The sequence below is a fragment of the Carlito syrichta genome, unplaced genomic scaffold (genome assembly GCF_000164805.1).
Source record: "Carlito syrichta isolate Samal-C Ts95f unplaced genomic scaffold, Tarsius_syrichta-2.0.1 Scaffold313211, whole genome shotgun sequence".
Lineage (NCBI taxonomy): Eukaryota > Metazoa > Chordata > Mammalia > Primates > Tarsiidae > Carlito > Carlito syrichta.
Window position 1 is genome coordinate 108,133 of NW_007257307.1, and position 25,790 is coordinate 133,922.

The 25,790-nt window shown below is 38.5% G+C and overlaps 1 protein-coding gene across 1 annotated transcript in view; it reads left to right on the forward strand.

Moving 5' to 3' along the window:
• The window catches only part of LOC103272776 (renalase-like), a gene marked incomplete at its 5' end in the record, with an annotated part of 27,485 nt that continues 1,695 nt past the window's right edge, over window positions 1-25,790 (forward strand). The window contains one exon of the mRNA XM_021718670.1: window positions 1-176. Coding sequence (XP_021574345.1) covers window positions 1-176 — 176 coding nt within the window. The remainder of the gene's footprint in view (window positions 177-25,790) is intronic.

The window sequence follows — 25,790 nt, forward strand, 5'->3', positions numbered from 1 at the left end:
AGTCATCAACAGTCGGGCCTTCACTTGTGATTCACACCACTGTCCCTTTTGGAGTTAAATACTTGGAACACAGCATTGAGGATGTCCAGGAGTTAATCTTCCAGCAGCTGGAAAACATTCTGCCAGGCTTGCCTCAGCCAATCGCTACCAAATGCCAGAAATGGAGATATTCACAGGTAATCAAAGAAGCCAGAGGTGTGAGCTCAGCACTTCTCTCAGTAGAACAACAGAATTGACCTTATGTTTTCATCCTTTACCATTCTCTATGTGATCTTTGAAACAAATATGTTTGCCCTATACATAAGTGTAACTTCTGCAGATTTTATTGTCCTGCTGTTACTCAACAAGTACATGCAGTGTTCACCAATGTTATATTCAGATCCTAGCATCTCAAGACTTATAAACGCTAATATTCTAGAGTTTTCTATTCAACTATGGCAAGTTATGTACCTACAAGTGCAGCTGTTTCTTGGGGTTTTTCTAAATTGGTACTGTGGATATATAGAAACCTCTACAACCTCCCAAATTTTGCAATATGTCAAATTAACCTTGTAAGTATATTTTACTACCACAATTTTCATTTTTATTAAGTTCTGTCTTTGGTTTTAACTACTACAGCCAAGCTTTCTGGGGGAGAAGGATTAGAACCTTCATAGAATAGTAGTTGAGCTGTTTTTCAGGGTTAGGCAAACTCTCTGATAGCTCTACTAGTTCAGACTTAAAGTCCTTTATACTAAATAAATGTTGACTTTTAGGAAAAAATCTTTGCATATTCCAATTGAAGTTTGTGAGTATTCATCAAAAAAGTTTTTGATCTGTTAACTCAGTAGTGAAGTTGTTTAGAGGACAATGAAGTTAAGGGCAGACAGAAGAAGCAGAGAATTGTCCATTTTTTTCCTGAGGTTTCCAAGCTCATTAATTAACTGATTTATCAGCACTATTGCTTATCCAAGCTGTGAAGCCTTTAGAAAAAGTAGTGTTGTGGGAAACTGCAGCCGATTTTGTATATTTTAAAGGGCTTTCTAAAATCAGAGGAAATGTTAAATTACTTCCTAAAATATTGCAGCAGGTCTATGTGTTTACCCATATCTTCTCAAGTTAAATTATACAGTGAGTCTTTAGAGAAAATATTTATTTAAACACATCATGGTCACTTTAGAAGACTTTACTTTTTCTTTTTAAAAGGATTGAAAAATCTTCATAGCTAATGTCTTTAAATTATATATATATATATATATATATATATTTATATATTCCTCCCCCCCCCCAGGTCCCAAGGTGGAGCTAGGCGCTTAAATGATATTTAACTCAATTTTAGGTTGGCTTGAAAAAGAAAACAGGGAAATAACCTTGTTGAAATACTTTGAAGCTAGATACATTATATACCAGTCACTTTACAATGTATACTGTTCCTGTAAAAGAAACCATAGTTTGTTGGTGAGATTTCCTCTTGTGCCTTCCTCTTAAATAATTGATTAATAAACTGAAAAATAGGTTTAAAATCTACTTATTTCTTAAAATTTATGTGTTAATAAAAACAGATTTGTCCTAACCACAAAATGACCTATTCAAAGTTGTGCAATATCACAAAATTCAATAAAAAAACTTTGAGCACAGTGTACCTCCAAACCCTAGAAAAAATTTTATTACAATTTGGATGTTGAAATTATCCCACTACATTTACAACTGTGCAGTCATAAAGTCTACATTGGCTGCAAGGGCCAAAAGAAAGTCAGTTATCTACCTAGAAGACTGAAGCAGAAGGATCACCTGAGCCCAGCAGGTTGAGGCTGTGGTGGCCGTGAGTGTGCCATTGCACTCTAGCCTGGGTGACAGAGTGAGACTCCAACTAAAAAAAAAAAAAAAAAAAGAGTCAATTATCACCCAGACTTAGATATTTGCATTCTCCCCTATCCAGCTACTTCTCATATATTTTGAGATCTTGAGGATTATTCTATAGAACGTGACATTTGACATTTATGGTAGATATATTACCTACATTGTGTCTCATATGTTTATATGAATGTCACCTTTTGAAAAGGAATAATTAAAAAAAGTCCACAGTCAATGTCACCCAACTAGTTAGTTTTCAGCTTTTCTTTCCAAGAGAGTATTTTGCCAATACTTTTAAAAGATCCATCTTAATTTTGGGAATATGACATAGATATATGCACGCCTCTTCCCTTGCTATCCCAATGTTCATGATCTACCTTCAATGAATTCATTTATGTTTGTGTATGTATATGATCTAGTATAGCACTAAAGTGAAGGGAAGGATAATAAAAGACCAGGGACAAAAAAGAAAGAGGAACAACCAACCGATTTTAAGATGACCTTATTTTTGAGCAGAGGTGCAGTACCCTTGCAAGAGAAATTCCACCATGTTTTCTTCCAGCTTGGGTCCCTCTCTGTGTTCCTTTTCTTTTCCTCCTCTCTCTGTCCTGCTCTACCCAAACCTTTTCTTTTCTCTGCATTCCATCCCCTTTCTTTTCTTTTCTTTATCTGAAGAACAATAGAGCCCTACACATCCTCATTTTATAAAAGCCTGGATTGAAGCTTTCACAGAGCTGGTGTCTCTGAGCTCCCTGCAATGGTGGCTGGTGAGATTTCTCCATTTCAGACACCTCAAGCTTGACTTTTTCTATTTATTTTATTGTTTCCTTCTTTTTTTTGTGATTCTTACACTACATTTTGGCCCTAGGTGACTGTGGAGGGTAGGGAAAAAGAATAAGAAAGAAGGAGAGCAATACAAAGCACCTATGGTGTGCCAGGACTAGAGCTGGGTGATTCAAAGATGTGATTTCATTTAATATCAAAAGTGGTCTTATAAATGACAGAGAGATATCACTACATGCCCAGAATGGCCAAACATTGACAACATCCAGAACATTGACAACAGCAAATGTGAATAACAGGAGCTCTTATTTATTGTTGGTGGAAATATAAAATGACATAGCCACTTTGGAAGAAAATTTGGCAGTTTTTTCGACATTATTTTACTATATAATTCAACAATCATGCCTCTTAATATTTATCCAAAAAAGCTAAAAACTTACATCCACAAAAAACCTACATATGGATATTTTGTAGCAGATTTATTCCTAATTAATAAATTCAGATGCAACCAAAATGTTCTTCTGTAGGTAAATTGATAAATAAACTGTGGTACATTTAGACAATGGGATATTATTCAACACTAGAAAGAAATGAGCTATCGAGTCATTAAAAGACATGAAGGAAATTTAAATTCATATTACTAAGTGAAAGAAGACAATCTGAAAACAGTACAACAAATAGTGTATGATTCCAACTATTTATGACATTCAGAAAAGGGCAAAACCATGGGGACAGTAAAAAGATCACTGGGTGAGGAAGGAATGACTAGGGAAAGCAAAGAGGATTTTTTGAGTGGTGAACATGCCAATCTGGTATGTATAATGTATAGTGACAGATACATGTCATTATACATTTATCCAAATTCATAGAATGTACAACACCAAGAGTGAACCCTAATGTGGACCATGGACTTGGATTGATAAAGATGTGTCAATATAGATTCATCAGTTGTAACAAATACATCACTCTGATGGGGGATGCTGACCATGTGGGAGGCTATGCATGTGTGGGAGAGGAGTATAGAGAAATCTCTGTACCTTCCTCTCAGTTTTGCTATGAACCTAAAACTGCTCTGAAAATAGTTATCATAAAAATTAAAAGTAGAAAAAAATCAAATGAATCAATATATTTAGTATAACATAACCCCTAATAGATTATTTTAAGCATACATTTTCAAAAGTTTATCTCATGAGTTTGCTAGTTTTAACCCCCTAGAGTGATGAGAACACAGAGTCTCAAAGAGATCAAATAAATTCCTTAAAGCCCCATGGCTAGTAATGGCAAAACCAGGCTACCTGCCTCTCAAGTCATTCCCTCCTCTTTACTCACCCCCTGTTTTTTACTGTTGTACCAAATTACCAAACCCTTGGCAGCTTAAAACAACACAAATGTATTCTCTTACAGTTTTGGAGGTGGGCTCCAAGAGGGGCTCCCTGGGATGAAATCAATGTTGTCCAGGCTGCATTACTTTCTGGAGGCTCTAGGAGAGATTTTCTTGCTTTCCCCATCTTCTGGAAGCTGCCTACATTTGTTGACTTGAGACCTCGTCCTCCATCTTCAAAGCCAGAGACAGCAGGTCAAATCCTTCTCACATCGCACCACTCACTCTTCCATTTCACTCTTCCTTCAAGGACCCTTGTGATTATATTGAACCCACCTGAATGACTCAGGATAATCTCCCTGTCTCAGATTCGGTAATTTTAATTGCATCTTTAACCTTAAATCTTCCTTTCCGTGTAACATAACATATTCACAGGCTCCAAGGATTAAGATGCGGACATCTTTTAGGGGTATTACCTCTGCTTTCCATGCCATCCTGTCCCCTGAATTTCTTGGTGGTTCCCTTTGAGGCAACTTCTCCTCTTTCTTTATTAAACCTCCGGAGAGAGCATCAGCCCTCTAAGACTTAATAAACCCTATAAGGGAGTGACTGCCATCTGAAAGAGATGAGGAGTATTCTGTGTGGCGGCAGTTTCTTATTTTCCTGGTGTCGCTCACCCATGCCCAGTGTTTTCTCTAATGTCACATATCTACAATGGCAGCAGTGGGGTGAAAAATATCTGTTCATTTCTTCATTTGCTTACTCAGTGATTCAATAAGCATTTAATGAAGGCCTACAATATGCCTACTACTCTACTCACGAAACCCCTGAGACTAATATTTGCTACAGGCTCTCTTCTAAGACTCAAACTTGAGTTTTGTCTTGAGTAAGATAGTGGTGAATTCTTGTGGTGCTACTCTAGATAAAGAAAGATGAAGATGAAGAGGGCATGTTTGTGTGCTGCTTCTGTGACTCCCATTGGATTTGCATAAAGCACTTGAGTAGGTGTTTCAAGCACACTTATCAAAGCAATGGCAGATTTGTTGTGGATCTCAGTACCTTCCTTTTGCAACTATTTGCCCTCCATAAGTCACCTGTTTATCCAGGTCATACAACTTGATGCTTAATCTGTGATGCACTGAATTAAGGTTTCAGTAACAAGTATGCTATATGAACCCTTTCGGTAGAAGAAGAATAACTGAAAATGTCTTTCCATGTGTCTTAACAGGAGAAATGTAATCAGTTTGATAGCCTTCCTACTCTGACTTCTGTTTTTTGCTGTGCTTGCCTTTGTTTCAGTGTCTATCATGATGTCTTTCTCAAACTATAGTAATTTCTAATCGTTTTCAGGTTTAAATTTAATTTTTGCCATCTTTCTTCAGTTCCAGAAAATGTTAGTGGCCTTCTTCTCCATTTTATTTTAAACTCTCTTATGGATTACTTTATTTTAAATAATCACCCAATGTATTTTCAGATACCAAGGAGATCAAGAGAGGAATTTAGGGGGAGAGGGGTGGGTGGTGATTAAATATGCTTATCTTTGGAAAAATAAATGGATTTGGACTAGCCTATTAAGCTTGTACAATACAGTTAGAAACTGGTTATCTGCCATCATTATATTTCTTTACTTAGTCTTTTGCCCTGAGATTGTACTTTCTCTCTTCTCTTATATTTTTTTAAGAGAAGGATCAAGAACTCTTAAAGAATCTGATAAAAACTATGAAAAAGAAATTTTTTTATTTTAAAAAATACATGTACACATAAACAAAAAAATCGCATATAATTATGAGTATTTATCAACAACTTAGAGTCCTTTTATATATCCACTGCTAGGAATACCTACTGTAAATATTATACTTCTGTAACCTGAGTAGATCAAGAGCTCCTTATGGCCCAGTCTTGGCATATTGTTGCAGTCAGAGAAACACACTCTAGCAATCAAAAAGAACTTAAAGGAATTCCAATCTTTACTGATATCTCTTATAGAACTTTAAAGAATATCTAAAATTCATTACTCTCAATCAACATCCTCAACAATACTTTCAGAAATCTCTCTTCTTGTCCCTGTATGTCCCACTTCTGAAAGGTCCCTCAGATCCTCTTTTTGCACCCTCAATTGTTAATTCCCTACAGAAATTTTCCCTGACAATCAACCATGTAGGTTTATCTTTTTTTCTCTCTCTTTTATTTCTTCTTGCTTCCAATCACATTCTTCACTTTTGACTCTGTCTTTTTTGTTCCCCATCTTAGAAAAGGAAGACTGGGCCCTTTTCAATACGAAGTCCCCATTTTTGCTTCTTCAGGTCTTCCCCAACTGATTACCTCAGTTGGCACAGTACTGCCAGGAATTAGAAGGAATAAGAGAGAAAAGAGGAAATACACAGTAGTTTAAGACTAGAATTTTCCTTACACTTTTGTGTTTGGTGGGGGAGGGGAATATGTATACAAGGTGAGCTTGAGACCATCTATACACTTACATTATTCTCTCATGATATTATTCTGGTGAGTAGTTGATTTCAGCACTGAAAGGTTAGGTTTGATCTTTTAATTTTTTTTTTCCTTCTCATTCCTATGCATTTTCTATTATTACCCTATTATTATGTCTTCTTCTTTTAGGTATATTGGAACTGGAAGGTAGTATCTGATTTTATAAATATACCAAACTTGTAAATCCAAAGGATTGCTGTTCCTTCCAAAGTAGTCAGCCACCTTGACAACATTGGGTATCTCTTTCAGAGTCTAATATGTATTCTTCAACATATCATCTTTTGGATCAGGTCTTTGAAATTGAGATTAAATGTACTGTCTTGGAAACAACCAAAGTTGTTTGTACTTAACTCTTTTTAATAAAATAGATGGTCAATCTTAACAGAACACATTTTTTTAGAGATAACTGAAGATGTATAGCTGGTTTATATTTGTTTATCTGTTTTAATGTGGCCATTGACCAGTTTCTAGAAGCAATTTTAAACCTAGCAGCCCTCAAAGACATTGACCAGTGCACCATCATGGATATAAGTATGTAGCATTCTAGGATAAGTACTATGAAAGATAATAATCAACTGTGTTTACAGCTAAAATACATCAAATGTGCTATTTGTAGTTCCTTTTCACACAAAATCAAGCTCTTTTGGCCATTTTGCCACTATTCCTGTGAGTTTTCTCCCAAATTTATACTTTATAATTCCTGGATTTTTAATAATGTGATGTGATTATGATCTTGAACTTTGATGTCAGACAGACTCAAATTCAAACCTGGGCTCTCTTTGTGCCTTTGCGCAGGCTAGTCTGTAACTCTAAGCCTCTAGGTCCTCACCTATAAATGGTAACAACTGAACCTACCCCCTTAGAGTTGTAGTTAGGATGAAATGAGAAAATACAGTAGAAAACATTTAGTATAGATACTAGAACAAAACGAATTCTCAATTAATATTCCCAGATAGTGGCAGTAAGAGGAGAATGTACGGAGGAGAAGGGACCGTGGTATTTCATGGTCATTTTTTTGCTAGTAGTTTAGCTCTGTGTGTCCCTTGGTCACTCTCTTCTTTTTTCCAGAGTGTCTCTCTTTTCCCTTCTCTCTGCTTCATATATATAAATAGTTCCAGAAAAGGATGTTTCAGTAGGACTGATTCAAGGGGGCTATGACACTTGTTCATACCCATAAGCGACTGTGAATAACAGTAGAACAAGTTTCTATGAAAGTAGTAGATCCCTGTGGACACAAGGAACTCTTGCCAGCTTAAAGATTTTCCAGCTTCTTGCCATTTGTCCCTAAACTAACTTGCACATTTTCCAGTGTTGGGTAATTTAACACATTTGTGCCATGATTCAACTTTTTCTGACAATAAATTATGGCAAGAGAACTCTTGCCTGTGTACCATAAGTGTAGAATGACCTTTGGAGAGCCAAACAGGCCCTTTGGGATAGGTGAACTGTCGCCTGACCCAATTTATCAACAACAGGAAGCCTAACATGTGTCAGCCCTATGCATTCCATTGAGTAATCTCCCACCTCTTTGTCACTGGCACATAACTAAGCACCTGCTTTAGTTTGTTGTGAGGTAATTAATGCACATGTGTGAGATCCTCAGCTGAGAAATCCTGATCATTGAATTAGGATGTACAGTCGCAGTTTAATGGAAGTTTATATGGGCAATTATTTCCCCTTTTCACAAAATTCCATATTATGTGAACTATGAAATATTTTAACACATGAGTTGAATGAAGTCACTTTTTCTCAAGTACTCTTGAGACTTACCCTCCCATGTGTCAGTTTCACACTTATTCAGAATAACTTATTCAGAATTAGCTTGAACAGCAATACTTAATAGAAAACTTTGAAAAGGAGTCTGTGGGCCGGACATGGTCTCTCATGCCTATAACCCCAGCACTCTGGGAGGCCAAGGTGGGAGAATTGTTTAAACCCAGGAATTAGAGACCAACCTGGGCAACATAGTGAGACCCCTGTCTCTATAAAACATAAAAAATTAGCTGGGTGTGGTGTCACACTCCTGTCATTCCAGCTGTTCCAAAGATTGGGGAAGGAGGATCTCATGAGCCCTGGATTTCGAGGCCACAGTGAGCTGATTGCACCACTACACTCCAGCCAGGATAACAGAGCAAGGAGTCTGTGTTACTGGTTCTGGAAAAATGTTGTATATATTCACTTACACCCAGAATTAATACTTAAAACTAGATGATGGATGTTATTTCATAGGCACCGATGCCCTAAGAGAAATAGGCCCTATTCTGGCACTGTTCCATAAAGAGTAAGTCTGCTTGGTCTACTTAAAGTAGATATCAGTATTATGCTATAAAAATAACAAACCAAAGAAGTTTAGTTGACAAGAACTGCTTATACCTACATTAGAAATCATTATATAGACTCATTTTTTTTTTATTCAACACATTTGTGAACCCCTATGATGTGCTAGGTATTGTACTGGGTCTTTTTTTTTTATTTTGAGTTGGAGTCTCACTCTGTCGTTCAGACTGGAGTGCCGCGGCACACCCCTGGCCACTGCAGCCTTGACCTGCTGGGCTCCAGCGATCCTTCCACCTCAGCCTTCCAAGTAGCTGGAACTATAGGCACGCGCTACCACGCCCAGCTAATTTTTGATTTATTGTAGAGATGAGTTCTCGCCAAGTTGCCCAGGCAGGTCTTGAACCTGTGGGCAACTTGTGAGGTCCATTTACCTCAGCCTCCCAAAGCGCGGGATTACGGGCTGAGCCACCAAGCCCGGCTTGTACTGGATCTTAAAGATTCAAAGACATCTCCCTTTCTTCAAGGAGTTTCCTGTATAATCAAGCAGCGGGAGTGACCAAGAAACAGACAAGCATGATACAGTGCAGTTTCCCATACAAAGGGTATGCACAATGTATTGTGTGAGCACAGAGCAGACTAGGGGAAGACATGGTGAGAAATCACTTCCTAAAAGATGTCAGTTGAGCTAAATCCTGCAAGATGAGGGAGACAGGCAAAGGGAGTGATTTTGGAGCAATATTCTAGCAACACACATACTTTCCCAGAAGCACAAGAGGCAAGGTGCATTTGAGGAATGACCAGAAGCTGTTTGGCAGAAATGTAGGGTACAATTAGAATATGGGACCATGAGGCTGGAGACATAACGTTGAGCCCAGTGCTTCTGTTTTGTCATGCCAACACGTCTGGCTATCATCTTATACCTCAATTCAGCTCAGTTATGGTGTTGCTCATTGCCACAATTAGAAGTATCTGAAGTAGAGGCTGTACTGATTCTATTTCTCATATAGATGCTCATATTCTTTATTTTCACCTTGACCTTTGTCATCATATGTTGTAGCAATTCTGTATATCATGATAGTTCATACCAGCATTTAATTAGAATCTCTGTATATATGTTTTTTGTTCTCTTTCCCTCTCTTTCAAAAATGCCACTTATCAATCCCTTACTCTGTGTAACGAACTGGGCTCTGTATATAACTTGATTCTTCCTCCAACCAACCACCTTCCCCATCCCATAAGTGAGAAAGTTGAGAATTAGAAAGCTCAGATACCTTGTGTGAAGTTCAGCTGCTAGGAAGTGGCAAAACTGGACAGCAAACACAGGTCTATTAAAAGCAAGTGCTTTTAAACACCTCACCTTACTGCAGTAAGTTTTTGAGTTCTGGCTTTCTCCCAATTATGGTACATTCTTATATAATTTTTCTTTTGCTGATGTGAGCTAGCAGTAATCATAGTTATCATGTATACTCTGATTTTAGAAAACACGTTTATAGTTCTTTTCATTTGATTCTCACAACAGTTCTGATATATCAGAAGTAAATGTTATCTTTGCTTTAAGTGATACAACAAAATAGAACAACAAAATAGTAAGCAACAAAATAGAAACTAAAAAGTGTAATTTTGGTTCAAAAGTGCATGTTTTACACCATATACAAACATTAATTAAAAATGGATCATAGGCATGAACATCAAACCTCAAGCTGTATAACTTCTCTATGAAAGAATAGGAGAAAATCTTTATGACCTTGGATTTGGCAAAGATTTCATAGCTGGAACTTAAAAATTCAAACTGTAAAAGAAAAAATTGACAAATTGAGCTTGATGAAAATCAAAAAGTATCTTTGAAAGACACTATTAAGAAAATGAAAAGACAGCCACAGACTTGGGAGAAAAAGTTTTCAAGGCCTATATCTGATAAAAGGCTAGCAACTATAAAACATTGCTGAAAAAAAATTAAAGAAGATATAAGTAAATGAAAAGACATCATATATTGAAATACAGTATTTTTAAGATGGCAATATTACTGTGAGTGATCTACAGATTCATTGACATCTGTATCAAAATCTCAATGGCCTTTGCAAAAATGAAAAAGCTGATCTTAAAATTCATATGGAACTGCAAGGGGCCACCCTTGCAGTCAAAACAATCTTGAAAATGAAGAACAAAGTTGGAGGACTAACATGTTCAGGTTTTAAAATTTACTACAAAGCTACAGTAATCAAGGCAGTGTGGTACTGACATGAGAAAGAGATAGATCAGTGGAATGCAATTGAAAGTTCAGAAATAAATCCATGCCTATAGTCAGTTGATTTCTGACAATGATCCTACAAGCATTCAAGGAAAAGGATAGTCTTTTCAACATGTGGTGCTGGTGCAACAGATATCCACATACAAAAAAGTGAAGCTGTACCCCTCACCTCACACTATATATAAAAATTCACCCAAAATGGATAAAAAACCTACATATACAAGCTAAAATCAAACTCCAAGAAGAAAGCGTAGGAGTAAATTTTCATGACTCTAGATTTTGCAGTGGTTTCTTAAATATGACACCAAAACATAAACAAAAGAAAAGATAATTTGAACTGCATTAAAATTCAAAAATTTTGGTCATCAAAGGATTATCAAAGAAGTGAAAGCACAATCTACAGAATGGGAGCAAATATTTATGACTCATATCTAATAAGAATTTATTGTCAAGAATATATAAAGAACTCTTACAACTCAACAGAAAAAAAATTAAAAATGAGCAATGGATTTGAATAGACATTTGGAAAAGAAGAAAAACAAATGGTCAATAAGCACATGAAAAGATGTCTAGCATCATTATTCATTAGAGAAATGTAAGTCAAAGCCACAGTGAGATACCATTTCATGCACATTAAAATGGCTATAAACTTTTTCAAAATGCAGAATAACAAATGCTATTGAGAAAACAGAGAAATAGAACCCTTGCATTTTGCTGATGGGAATGTGAAATGGTGTAGCCATTGTGGAAAGCAGTTTGACGCTTTCTCAATAAGTTAAATATAGAATTATGGTATGACCCAGAACTTCCACTCCTAGGTATATTTTCCAAAGAATTGAAAACATGTTCAAACAAGACTGCGTACACAAATGTTCATGGCACTACTATTTGAAATAGCCTAAAGGCGACAACAACCCAAATATCTATCAATTAACAAATGAACAAAATGTGGTCCATTCATACAGTGGCATATCATTCAGCTTTAAAAAGAGATGAGATACTGATATATGCCATAACATGGGTGAAACTTGAAAACCTATGCTATGTGAAAGAAGAAATTCATCACAAAAGACATCTCTCAAATGATTCCATTCATATGAAATAATGACTTTAGGTAAATCCAAAGACTGAAAGCAGATTAGTGTTTGCCAGTGGCTGTTAGTAATTGTACATTTTATGTGTATTTTACCACACTCAAAAAAGAAGAGATGTGGATGGCAAAGAAATATACAAAAACAATACTGAACATCAGTGGTCATTAAGGACATGCAAATTAAAACAGCAGTGAGATACAATGACACCCCTATGGGTGTCAAATCAAAAACTTTGATGCTGACAAATGCTGGCAAGAATATGAGACAACTGGAACTCTCACTATCACTCATGGGAATGGGAAATGGTACAATCACTTTGAGAAACAGTACGGCAGTTTCTTATAGATGAGATCAGGAGTGTTCAGGGTGGTATGACCATACACGGCAGTTTCCTACAAAGTTAAACATACACTTATGCAACACAGCAACCCTATTTCTAGGGATTTATTTACCCAAGAAAAATGAAACTATACATTTACATTAAAAACCTATATGCAAATAGCAGCTTTATTAATTGCCCAAAACTGAAAATAACCCAAATAAATAACCCAAATATCTATCACCTGGTAAGTGGGTAAACCAATTATTGTACATCCATAAATGAAAAACTACTCAGTAATAAAAAGGAATAAACTAGTAGTATTTGCAGTAACATGAGTGGCTCTCAGAAGCATTATTTAAGTGAAAGAAGTCAGACAAAGTCTGTTTATCTGACTTTCTGGAGAAGGCAAAACTGTAGGATAAAATATAGGCCAGTGGCTGTCAGGCACTGTGATTGGGAGGAGGGGATTAGCAACAAACGGGAACAGGGGACATTTGGGGGGTGATGGAAGTGTTCTCTATATTGTTTGTAGTGGCAGTTACATGACTGTATACATTGTCAACATTTATAGACCAGTAGACATAAAAATCAATTTCACCATGTATAAATTATACCTCATTTAAGTTGACTTAAAAAAACACCTGTGTTTTTTATCCTTCATTATTGTCTTTCTGAGGAACACAAGAGTTGACCTTTTTTATTTTCATGGTACCAAAAGTAGAAGGAAGGTTGTTTCTCGACTGAAGATCACAATGGCTTCATTCTTTTTTGCCATAATCTCACAGCCCAGACATCCAGCCATTGGATCCATCCAACATGAATGAAAACCAGAAAGAAATACCGTGTGTGCTTCTGGGTCATCAAGACTAATAATAAATAAAGAGTGGGAGAAGGGATGCAGAAGAATCGAATCCGGGGGAAATTAAGCAGCTATCAGTTTAAACCAGGAAAGAAGTAGTGATGAGGCCTGATTGAGGAGAAAGATGATTCTCGGTTTTTCTCTAGACTCACTATCCAAAGCATTTTTGGCCTCCTGCATCCGAGAATCCCAAGCAATTGGATCCTTTGAGAGACTGTAGCAGAACATTTATACTTAGATAAAAACAAAAGGACTCCAGGTCTGCTAAATCACCTTCCAAAAAGGAACTGGTTTTTATACCCTCACACTTTTCATAGTGCTCAGCAACTACTGGGAACAAAATAAATATTTGAAAAATTAATGAATGAATACCCTAAAGCTTGCTGAAGGGCAGAACCATTTCTACTAAATTAAAAACTCTAAAGGAGGATGTAATATGACTACTATTTTGTCCATTACCACTGCAACAGCACTAGAGAAAACTGTATCTCATTCTTTATTGTGTGCTTGTTCTGAACAAGTCCTCATCAAAGTAGTCTGCTCCAGTGTTTGCAGGATTTTAAAAGGTAGAATAGTTCTAAACAGAGTCATCGTAGACCTCAGCAACTGAATACACAATTTCAGCAAAGTATGTCCTTTACAGTTCAAGCCCACTAAAGCTGTTACATGGATCATATAATTGATTTGTGGCACATTCTGCCTGCATCTACCCAATGGTTTATTAAAACAGGATAGACAAATACCAATAAACTGAAAAGCTCCACTGAGAATTGACCAAGCCGCATCACTTTCTTCACACCTAGGGTATTTCAGCCAATAGTAATTTTACAGCAGCTCTCTGTAGTACCAGATATGGAGCTCTGTAGTCAGGAGTCCACAATACAAGCAAGCCTTTCCTTAAAGCACAGCAAAGAAATGGGTTTATAAAATCACCATTAAATATAAGAGAACACTGGGGAGATGAGAACAGAGGAAGGATGAAATGACAAACACAACACACAAAAACCAATTAAAAATGTACTGTCTCTGCAGGAAAACGCCTATGTGTTGATAAAGCTCTTTATGAATATTAAGTACTGTAGCGTAAATTGATGTAGGACTGAGAGCCTCAAAAATCAGTGGCCAAAAGAGGTACAGTTATCAAGGAACTATACCTAAAAATAGATTAAATGGTATAATCAGCAACCTTAATTTAGCATTATTATCCCAGTTCTGAGTATCACTTATCTTCAAGAATATGCAGTATATAGTTAAGAAATCTTCATCATCGCTTTTCTTAATAATGTAATAAATATATTTCATATGCATATAATTTCTGCTTTGCTGCAAAAATCTGAGCATAGAGAGTCAACCGTTTTAGGAAAGAATTTTTAAAAGATACAGACATAAATTGGCTAGATCACCCACAAAAGGCAGTTCCTTTTCTCTCTGATACCTGTAACTTTCATGAATGTGTTTACTGTCTAGAAAAAAACATATTTAGAGGATTATTCATGTCTGTGAATGTTCAGAGGTGCTTAGCCATATTGTAGTGACAGTGTGGACTATAGGAACATCAAAAGATAGTCTCCATCTTTTGAAATTAAAGCAGATATATGTATACTACATCTGTCACACACAAATATATTCACAAGTAAACTAGACACTTGTCTAGTTATACTTGACACATTTTAAGGTATTCTTTAAAACAGTATTTTATGAGATGAGAGTGCGTTAGTTGGGTAAGAAACCATCTTCACTTCGTATTTGAAATTCGGGATGGTTCTAAAGTTCCTGATGCCTTTGCTTGGTGCCTACGAAAGACAAGACAGAAGAAGTCAGCTCCTAGGGGTGATGACATAAGTGTCAGGGCAAGGATGGTGGAAACCAGAATGGTTGATGTCTGGGCAGTTGAGCTGCTCAAGAACTGGGTTAGAATGGTAGGATGTTATGTGTGACAGAAGAGGAGGTTAATTACATGATTGTTCCAGGAAGAGGGGAGGGAGAGCAGTATTATTTAACTGAGAAACCAAAGAAAGTATTTTCATAGAGAAAAAAAATTTCTTTACATCTTGAGACCATTTGAACACTGAGAATTTAAAACTTTCAAAAGTCTGAATACGTTTTTTTGTTAGCCTGCATGCATACGCTCTTTGAGCAAACATTTGTTCAACACTGATCATGTACAATAGAGTAATAGATACCAGGAATACCAAGACAAGTAAGACACAGCTCCCATAGCTTTCTATTTCTGAGGACTCAAAAGGCTTTTTATTTTATTTTATTTATTTTTAAAATGTGGGGTACAAATGAGGGTTAGGTACATACATGGTCATCATACAGGTAAAGTGTGGGTACCCATATTGATGTTATGTGCCTCCCCCACTCCCCTGGCAGGGTCCCACTGCTGCCAATCACTTTTTTTTTTTTTTGTGAGTTGGAGTCTCACTCGGTCGCCCAGACTGGAGTGCAGTGGCTGCTCCCAGCTACTGTAGCCTCGACCTGCTGGGCTCCAGCGATCCTTCCGCCTCAGCCTTCTGAGTAGCTGGAATTACAGGCATGTGCTACCATGCCTGGCTGATTTTTTTATTTATTGTAGAGATGAGGTCTTGCTGCCCAGGTGGGTCTCAAACCCGCGGGCTCAGGCAGTCCACTCACCTCAGCCTCCCAAAGGCGCAGGATTACAGGCTGAGCCACCGAGCCCGGCTTCAATCACTTTCTTATAGTATTATGATAAATGTTCAGGGTCCACTTATGAGTGAGTACACGTGGTACTCAGATCTTTGTTCCTATGATAAATCACTGGATATTATAGACTCTAATTCTATCTAGGTTACTGCAAAGTTCATAATTTTGTTTTTCTTTGTGGCTGCATAATATTCCATCGTGTATATGTACCACATTTTTTTAATCCAGTCCTCTTTCAATAGACAGCACGGTTAATTTCATGTTTTTGCTATTGTGAATAATGCTGCTATAAACATACGTGTGCATGTATCTTTATTTTAGAATGATTTGAGTTCCTCCAGATATATTCCCAGAAGGGGAATTGCTGGGTCATATGGAAGGTCAATTTTCAGATTTTTTTAGAAATTGCTATACTGTTTTCCACAGAAGTTGTACTAGTTTACATAGGACTCGAAAGCCTTTTAAACATCAAATATCTCTTACCAAATTGCATTTTAGTGAGTTATGTGTAGAGGAATCAACAGCATTTTATTGGATTTTCATCAAACTCTAGAGAGTTTTTTAATAGTAGGAGAATACTAAAGGTAAATATATACCCCTGGAAGAAAGAGGATCATTACATTTTAAATTCAGCCAATAGAAAATATTTTGTACATTTAAAAAAACAAAACAAAACTTCTGTCTTTAATTTTTGTGTCCTAGGTTTTTTTTTTTTTTAGATTATGGAGATTTACATCATACCTGATTAATATTGTTTACTGTTGCCACATAACACTGAAGTCCCCTTTTTTTCCAGAGTTCCTGGGCTAGTTCCATCAATAAATATGTAAACAGACATTTCCACTGGCATCAGAATAAGTTCTGGTCTCTCCTTCATTTATTTGAATTTCCCCCTATTTTTGTAAACAGGAATATGATGGATGCTATGACCAATGCCTTGGGAATATGGTAAAGAATGGGGAGTTAGATACAGAGAATCAATATGAACCACATTTACCCTCTAGGCTACATGCAGTGTGAAGGTAGATATTTATTCCATATTGATCAAGTCTCCCCCCATTCCTATTTTTCTTCACACCTTTTATGGTTATCACCTGGATATTTAGCCACAAGTAAACAAAAAATGTGAGACTCCAGATTCTAGTATCACCGAGGTTAATCTTTGTATAGAAGAGAAGTTATGCAGGTTTCTGGAAATATGTTTTACACAAAATTTCATTCCGTTTTTAAAAATTACTCATCCATTCACCAAGCCCAAACTCAGGGTTGTCCGGTGTTACCAGAAATTGTTGGTGTTTTTTCTTTCTTTTTTTTTTTTTTGAAAGCAGGATTTATTGAAAGAACAGAAAAGCTCCCACAGTGGGAGGGGACCCAAAGGGGTTGCCCGCTGATGGTTTTTCAAAGCTTAACTTAAACCCTCTCTGCCTCCTCAGACCTTCTCTTTATGGAAAACCTTCTTCTCAGGCTGAAAGAGACTCTATGCTCTGAGCCACATTAAGCCTTAAGCCGGAGCAGTGGTTCCAGGTGTTTTTATTTTCATAGACCAGTTAAAATCCCTCTAAATGTTTTAGAAACTAATATAATATTGTTACCTTTTTATTCTGCAATTAAAAATTTAAAAAGCAAGTTAAATGTGGAAACAACCAGATATATTCACAATAAAGCACATTCCTTATATAACAACAACAACAAAAAAAAAATTAAAAAGCAAAAACACAGCCACAAAACTTTAAAGGAATAACCAAAAAAAGATACACCTTCAAAATAAATTTATAAATATCATAATATAATACACTTAGCCCTATGAAAAAAAGCTCATAATTCTCTTTGGTTTGTTCTCATCTTGCCATGGGTTCCATGAACCACTACCTTTGTGCTTTGCATAGGAGATATAAAAGAATAAGTTAACCAAATATTCAGTTTCTGCTGTTTTATGCACCAGCGCATGGGTTTCCACTGGCAACAGAGTTGAAAAAGGAAAGGAAGTGAGAAAATACATGAATCAGCTCCATCCCTTCTCAACTTTCATAACTATTCATTCTTGCCCATGTGGTCAGTACCTTACACACACAGTAAACAGGGGAAATGACAAGGCAAAGAGATTATTACTTAGAGTGTGCCCCAGTCAAGTTCATGTGCAACTAGGAAGCAATAAAATTTCCCTGAATCAGGGACAATTTAAGTACAAAGTCACCCTCAGACATTAGAATGGATGAAGATCTATTTTTTTAAAAAAAAGATACAGTGTATCAAAATCACAAGTGTTGGCTTAAACATCTCCATCTGCTGTCAAGACTCACACACACCCACAGCTAATTAAAGTGACCTTCAGAGTCAGGCTCGGAGACTCAGCCTGTAATCCCGCGCCTTTGGGAGGCTGAGGTGAGTGGATTACCTGAGCCCGCGGGTTCGAGACCTACCTGGGCAGCGAGACCGCATCTCTACAATAAATCAAAAAATCAGCCGGGCATGGTAGCCCATGCCTGTGATTCTGGCTACTCAGAAGGCTGAGGCGGAAGGATCGCCGGAGCCCAGCAAGTCGAGGCTGCGGTGGCCGGGAGCGGCCACTACACTCCAGTCTGGGCGACAGAGTGAGACTCCAACTCAAAAAATAAAAAATAAAGTGACCTACAGGAATATAATGTAACATCAGAAAGCAGTAAAATTATCTACAGTCTTTTATAACACCTGAGGTTTTTTTGAGTTATTTCATACGCAATTGGGAAATAAGAAATCAATATTATGGGAATCATACTGGTTTCATACATGTTTATGTTTTGAAGTTATTGGAGTAAGTTTTCTCACAAGCAAAGGATTACCAAATGTAAAGAGATTAGTGGAATAAAAATCTAAAACCTACAGAGGTGCCTTCCTTTAACGCAAATAGTGGCTGTTTCAGCGACCCAAAGAACTGCTGGGTTTTCTACCACCTTAAGCTCTTTAGCAAAGATGCAAATGCAGATGATGAAACCGCAAAGACATTCCCCATATACTAAAATGACAGGCTGATTTTTTAAAAAGAAAAAAGGCTGCATCCTACATCATATGCTTTAGATCAAAATGATCTCTTTTAAAGCAATTGCCCTTCAAAGCCCTATATCATGAAGAAGAAGCACAGCCCCAGGGTTTAGACTGCAAAGAACAGACCACTGTCGCTAGATGCAGAAGCTGGCAGAACATTCACTGTGTTAGTCACTTTACTATGGTGTGTATTATTATTGTTCGTGCTTGGTTCAAAGTTCCACAGGTTTTGAATCATCTGCCCCAGCTCTGTTTCGCCCACAAGCCGTGATATTTTTATTTATTTTTTTATTTTTTATTTTTTGAGTTAGAGTCTCACTCTGTTGCCCAGGATGGAGTGCAGTGGTATGATCACGGCCACCGCAGCCTCGACCTGCTGGGCTCAGGCAATCCTTCTGCCTCAGCCTTCCAAGTAGCTGGAACTACAGGCGTGCACTACTACGCCCAGCTTCTTTTTTGATTTATTGTAGAGATGAGATCTCGCCAAGTTGCCCAGGCGGGTCTCGAACCCGTGGGCTCGGGCAATCCACTCACCTCAGCCTCCCAAAGGCGCAGGATTACAGGCTAAGCCACCAAGCCCGGCTTCAATCACTTTCTTATAGTATTATGATAAATGTTCAGGGTCAAGTTGCCCAGGCTGGTCACGAACCCCTAAGCTCAGGCAGTCCTCTCGTCTTGGTCTCCCAAAGTGCTGGGATTACAGGTTTGAGCCACATGCCCGGCCAGCCCTGATATTTTTAGCGTGCAGTTTTGTAGAACACCTGTGTTTTCTTTTCACATGGCAGCCATAGCCCCAAAGTGACCCATGGAAGGGCAGTGGCCTGGAGGAGGGAGGGATTTAGAAGTATATGAGAAGGAATTGTAACTGAGCTTCCAGCATCATCTAGAGGAAAAGGCTCCTGATGTGATCCTGTTTCTTGGCACTGAAATGTCTCCAGTTTGGAGAAAGGCAAGGCATCAGTCTATCACAGCTTCATGGGAAAATAGAAAAAAAAAAAGAATATTTAACTTCCTTCTTTTTTTTTTTTTTTGAGTTGGAGTCTCTGTTGCTCAAGCTGGAGTGCAGTGGCACACTCACGGCCACCACAGCCTCGACCTGCTGGGCTTAGGCAATCCTTCCACCTCAGCCTTCCAGGTAGCTGGAATTACAGACGCATGCCACCACGCCCGGCTAATTTTTGTGACTTATTGTAGAGACGAGGTTTCACCAAGTTGCCCAGGCTGGACGCGAAACCCCAGGCTCAGGCAATCCTCTCCTCGGCCTCCCAAAGTCCTGGGATTATAGGCTGAGCCATCATGCCCAACCTAATTTTCTTATTTCTAATTATGTGTTGCTCTGTAATCTTCTGATCCAGGGTTGGTATATAGTATTCCTGTTGAGTGCCAGTTCCAACTGACTGGTAGTGGCTGCCTGAGGCACTGAAGGAGAAGGATGCCGAGGCCACTACAGGGCTCCTTGGGAAGGAATGCCACGGTTGATTAGGGTGTCTGGCAGAAGTTGTCGCACCTGTGTCACCCCCATAATCTATGACACAGTTGGGGAAATTTGCCTACTAAGATGAATGGTCTGGGAAGACAACCAGACTCAGTTCTGGAATCGGTACATTTACTTTTGTAAATGAACAAATCGATGTTCTGATAACCAGTCTATCTCTGTCAGTTTCAGCTGAGGCTGCTCATTCGGGTGAACTGAGAAAGTGGAGGGGTTAAGCCAGCAATGATGAAGACGTTAGGAGTCCTGACACCAACAATGCTGCTTACCTGAATACACCACTGAAAGGACACCCCCCCCCCAACTCATTTGTTATCTTTTGGCTTGTTGCACACTTACCATGAGGCATTTACCATCTCTCTCTCCTTACCGTATTTAATGCTTGCCGTATTTCATCAACTATGTCATCACGTTGGGATAGACCCGGAGATGGTCAAGATGTAGTTTTCACACATGTGAACTTAGTTATTTCTGGTGGTCTCAGAGTGGGCAGCTACAACCCCTTGACATTTAAATTAACAGTTAATTTAAGAATCATGTGAGTGCCGGGCTCGGTGGCTCAGCCTGTAATCCCGTGCCTTTGGGAGGTTGAGGTGAGTGGATTGCCTGAGCCCGCGGGTCCAAGACCCGCCTGGGCAGCGAGACCTCATCTCTACAATAAATCAAAAAATCAGCCGGGCATGGTAGCACGTGCCTGTAGTTCTGGCTACTTGGAAGGCTGAGGCGGAAGGATCGCCGGAGCCCAGCAGGTCGAGGCTGCGGTGGCCGGGAGCGGCCACTGCACTCCAGTCTGGGCGACCGAGTGAGACTCCAACTCATAAAGAAAAGAACCATGTGAGGAAAGAATATGAGGCCCAGTTGCTGTATGAAAACCTTTCTTTTCCACTGAAGAGAAAAATGCATAATCCAAACTTGCTGAGCAGATGTCAAGAAAACCCCAGAAAGAATAATTCAGTGGAGCACCTTATAAAAAATGCCACATCACCAGTGCTGTAGGTGGCATGAACAGATTGTATGGAGAAGAGCGTGGACATCAGACACCGACAACTCTGAACTAAAGAGTGGTTCACAGAAGTCCAACTCTGGATGTGAAAACATCTTTAGAAAGGCCTAACCAGTGTATTTCTATTTTTTAATATTTGCAAAAGATATGTGTAGATAAGTCTGAAAGAACTTTTCCAGTAAGTATAAAATAAAGTTTTGGTGTCATGTTGACACCATTTTTTCTTTCTCATTGGTACGTAAAATATCGGTGCCTTAGATTCAATGAAATGTGATATAATTTGCATCCATAACATAGGTGAGGAAATGCAGCAGCAAGAACTTGATTATTCATAGGCTGTCCAAGTTCTCTGATCAAGGAAATTGCACATCTAGGATTAGAATTTATTAAATCTGAATTTTTGCTAGCTCATTTGAACATCGTCTAGTTACTGCCACATTTCAGAAAGGTCAGGTTTTTTTGTTTTGTTTTGTTTTTTGAGTTGGAGTCTCACTCTGTCGCCCAGACTGGAGTGCAGTGGCCGCTCCCGGCCACCGCAGCCTCGACCTGCTGGGCTCCGGCGATCCTTCCGCCTCAGCCTTCCGAGTAGCCGGAATTACAGGCGCGCGCTACCACGCCCAGCTGATTTTTTGATTTATTGTAGCGATGAGGTCTCGCCTGCCCAGGCGGGTCTCGAACCCACGGGCTCAGGCAATCCACTCACCTCAGCCTCCCAAAGGCGCGGGATTACAGGCTGAGCCACCGAGCCCGGCCTGAAAGGTCAGGTTTTAAGTTACCAAATTATGGGCTGGATGACCAACTAGAACAAATCAACCTAAAATATAGCCACTCTATGTATAGGCCAAACCAGTGAGACTGTTCTCTGTGAGTAAATGTCTCATAGTCCAAGAACATACTATTCGCTTCAGCATAGGTGTGGAAGGAACAGTGGACATTGTCTGAAATTTTGCTTATTGTCACCTGTCATTTTGAGGAAATACTCAGCCTACTTGTCTGCCTCCGTGTTTCTTTTCATCTTTAATTTCCTTCTCACAACAAAGGGACTTCTTTGTGTGAATTTTTACAGTTAATAATCATGATACAAACAATTAGGCTGAATCACATAAAACCAGCAACTTTTTACCATTTTTGTCGACAAAATAAACAAGTTTGTGTGGTTCAAGTTAATACATGACACAAGTCATCCACTTAAAGCCATTCCCAGTCAGAGACCAGAGGACAGCCCCAGATTCGTCATGATGGAGAGCCTTATGCAACAGCTCTTCCATTCGAGCTTCTGCTCCGCTCTCCAGGAAGCTCTGAATAACACTTTGCCTACAGATGTTTCCATGTGAAGGCCCTCATTTCATCAACTGTGCGTACAATATCATCTTTTTCAGTTCAATTAGTATTTATTTCACACTTTAACGTGGACTAAGGACTGTTTTCAGCCTTGGATACAAAGATCAGTGAATCACAGTCCCTGCTCTTAGAAGTTTGCTGTCTAGGAAGGGCGACAGGCGGGGACAGCATGACAGTGCAAAATAGCAAGTAACATAATAGATATAAATAACATGCTGAAAAGGCACTGACCCTGCCTGGCGGAGCAAGAAGACCTCGGAGCAAGTGACATTTGTACTGGGTCTTGAAGGATGAGCAATTTACTTGTCAGTAAAGAGGGGGGTGATGCAACATCACCCAGCAGAATGGCTTGTTCAGAGCCACAGAAGCACAACAAAGAAAGATGCGTTTGAAGCACTTGATAGGACACGTGGCAAGTTAAGAGAGGGGCAGGACTTGAGGTTTTTGTGGAAATGGGATTCTGGTGATGGAGGACTCTCCACGTAGGGCTTAGAAGTTTGCATTTTATTTTGCTAGTGGAAAGAAATCACAAAACACATTCACGTGGGTCTAAATAGCTTAGAAATGAAGCCACTTTTTCTGCTTGGATTTATAGGCCCAGTCCAGTCATCACTTGAGTTTTTAGAAACATTGTATTTGCGACCCTAGAGCAGGCAAGACCAGCCCTGGCACACATGGGAACCAGAGCAACCTGGGTTTCCAAGAGGTTGTTTCAGCCCCGACATCTCTCTTAAACACAGTCATTGAAGTGTGGTTCCTCACTGTGGCTGGAAGCGTCGCCAAAGGCTGCATTATTGTGAGATTGTGGCTTTGACAATCACGTGCTTCTCCACGGCAGGGCTCTTTACTTTGCATGGGTGAGGGAGCTTGCCAACACACACTCCATGTTTTCATATTTTCCTCATTGGGTAATTGCAAAATGGGTGATTCCACCTAAATGCGGCGAGACTGATTTCATCCAAACTGCCGACCGGCTAATCAGTGGCCCAGTTTTCCAGTCATGTGATCTGGCATCTGGCATTTACCACTCATCAAATTAAATTACACAGCACCGATAAATTGCCAACTCATGACTGGGCAGAAACTATTTCCTTAAGCTCCTCCCTGGTTAATACTTGTATAATGTCTGATAGTGCCACAGTTTATCTATACAGGGACGTCAACAGAAATATATCAAAATTCTACCACAAATGGAGATTTATGTATGTGTGTAAATTATACATAGACACACGTATGTATGTTTATATATGAATATGTATGAATGAATTCTCCCATTTATGTGAATTTTCCAGATGCCTATAGCTAAGTGACTATCAAACATTTTTGTTTTAAAAATGATACATAGATAGACACACATGTATATATATATATGAATATATATGATGAGTTATTCTATTTATGTGAATTTCCAGATGCCTAAAGCTAAGTGACTAATCAAACATTTTTGTTTTGTTTCACTTAAATCTAGTCTTTATGAAAATATTTCTGAAAGTGTTGGAAGTATGAGTTCTAGAGTCAGCCTGCTCTGTTCGAATTCCTGTTTTATCGTCTACCAGCTTTCTGTCTCTGGGCAAATAACAATCTTTCTGAGTCTCAACTTTCTCATCTATAAAATGAAGATAACAGTAATCACCTCATAGGGTTGCTGTGCAAATTAAATGAGGTTACATATGAGGCATTTGGTATGCAGTGAACATTAAAGAATTGCTAGCAGTGAATACTTTATGCATATTAGAATTGCTTCTTGAAAGCTAGGGCCATCTTTGTGAACATTAATGACTGCAAGACAACGAATAGCTGATGCCCTCGGGGCCGATTATGGTCTGGAAAGTTATTTGCCCCACCATTAAATGACCCCACACTGACAGGCTTCTTCCCAATCCTGTCTGTCGTTTGAGTTTTTATATAGCATCCCTTGCTTTCAGTTGTCACATTCTGAAACCGCTAATATCTAGGAACATAGCCGTTTCCTTCCTTCCTTAGTGTTTCACTGACAAATCAAATAATCTAACTTGTTAAAATTCTATCAAAAGCAGGAGCTTAAAACCTCTGATTGAGTCCCCAAGTCTGTGCTTCACTGACTGCACTATGTGCTGTCTGTTTTAGCCATTCAAAGATCTTATCTGTCAGTTTCAAGATGATCCATTATGTCTATGATAGATGACGTTGCTGTACAATTGACCTCTAGAAAAGTGAAAGGAAACTCTTAGCATTTCATGTCTGTATCTGAGTGACACAGATCTCTAGAGGTCCATCTCTTTAGAGACTCAACAACGAAGTAATGGTACCATTCTTTTTTAAGCAAAATATAGCATGTAAATAAAAAATATCTCTGCAAAGGTTTTTTGCTTTTAAGAAATTATAAAGGCATATACTAACTCAGCCTATCTAGGACAAAGATCTCAGGACCATAAATCCAAATAGCATTTATTATATTTCTTGATTTTTTTCCTGGTTTTTAAACAAGCAAATCGTCATAGGCCTTGCCCTAGTACTCCCCAGGAAACCACTGTATAGGAGAAACTAGAATTGTTACAGTGTCGTCCATATGAATGACTCCCCCTGAATTTGTACTATGAAGCAATCCCAAGTGAGACTGCCATTTTAATAAGTTTCCGTATTTTGGTTTTTTAGGGTGTTTTTGGTGCATAAGCAGCCAAGTCATCTCAGTGTCAAAGATAACTACAGTCACCTCCCACTCATTCTGCTCACTGTGAATGCTTCTTAGCCATCATTTTAAGAATATTTTTTCCAGAAAATTATCTCTATGTATTTTTCCATCACTTCAAATATTACAAACCTGGTTCTACAAAATAAAATAAATCCCAGACTGCAATTGATTCTTTTCCCTTTGAGTCACAGTATTAAATGCTACATTTTTATTAGACTTCTTTTAGTTATTAGTTTTAAAATGCAAAACACTATATTCTGCTTATATTGCCTTTCTGCCATGTTTTTTTCTCTAGTCAGCCCTCTTCCCCAACACACACACACACACACACACACACACACACACACACAGAGAGAGAGAGAGAGAGGGGC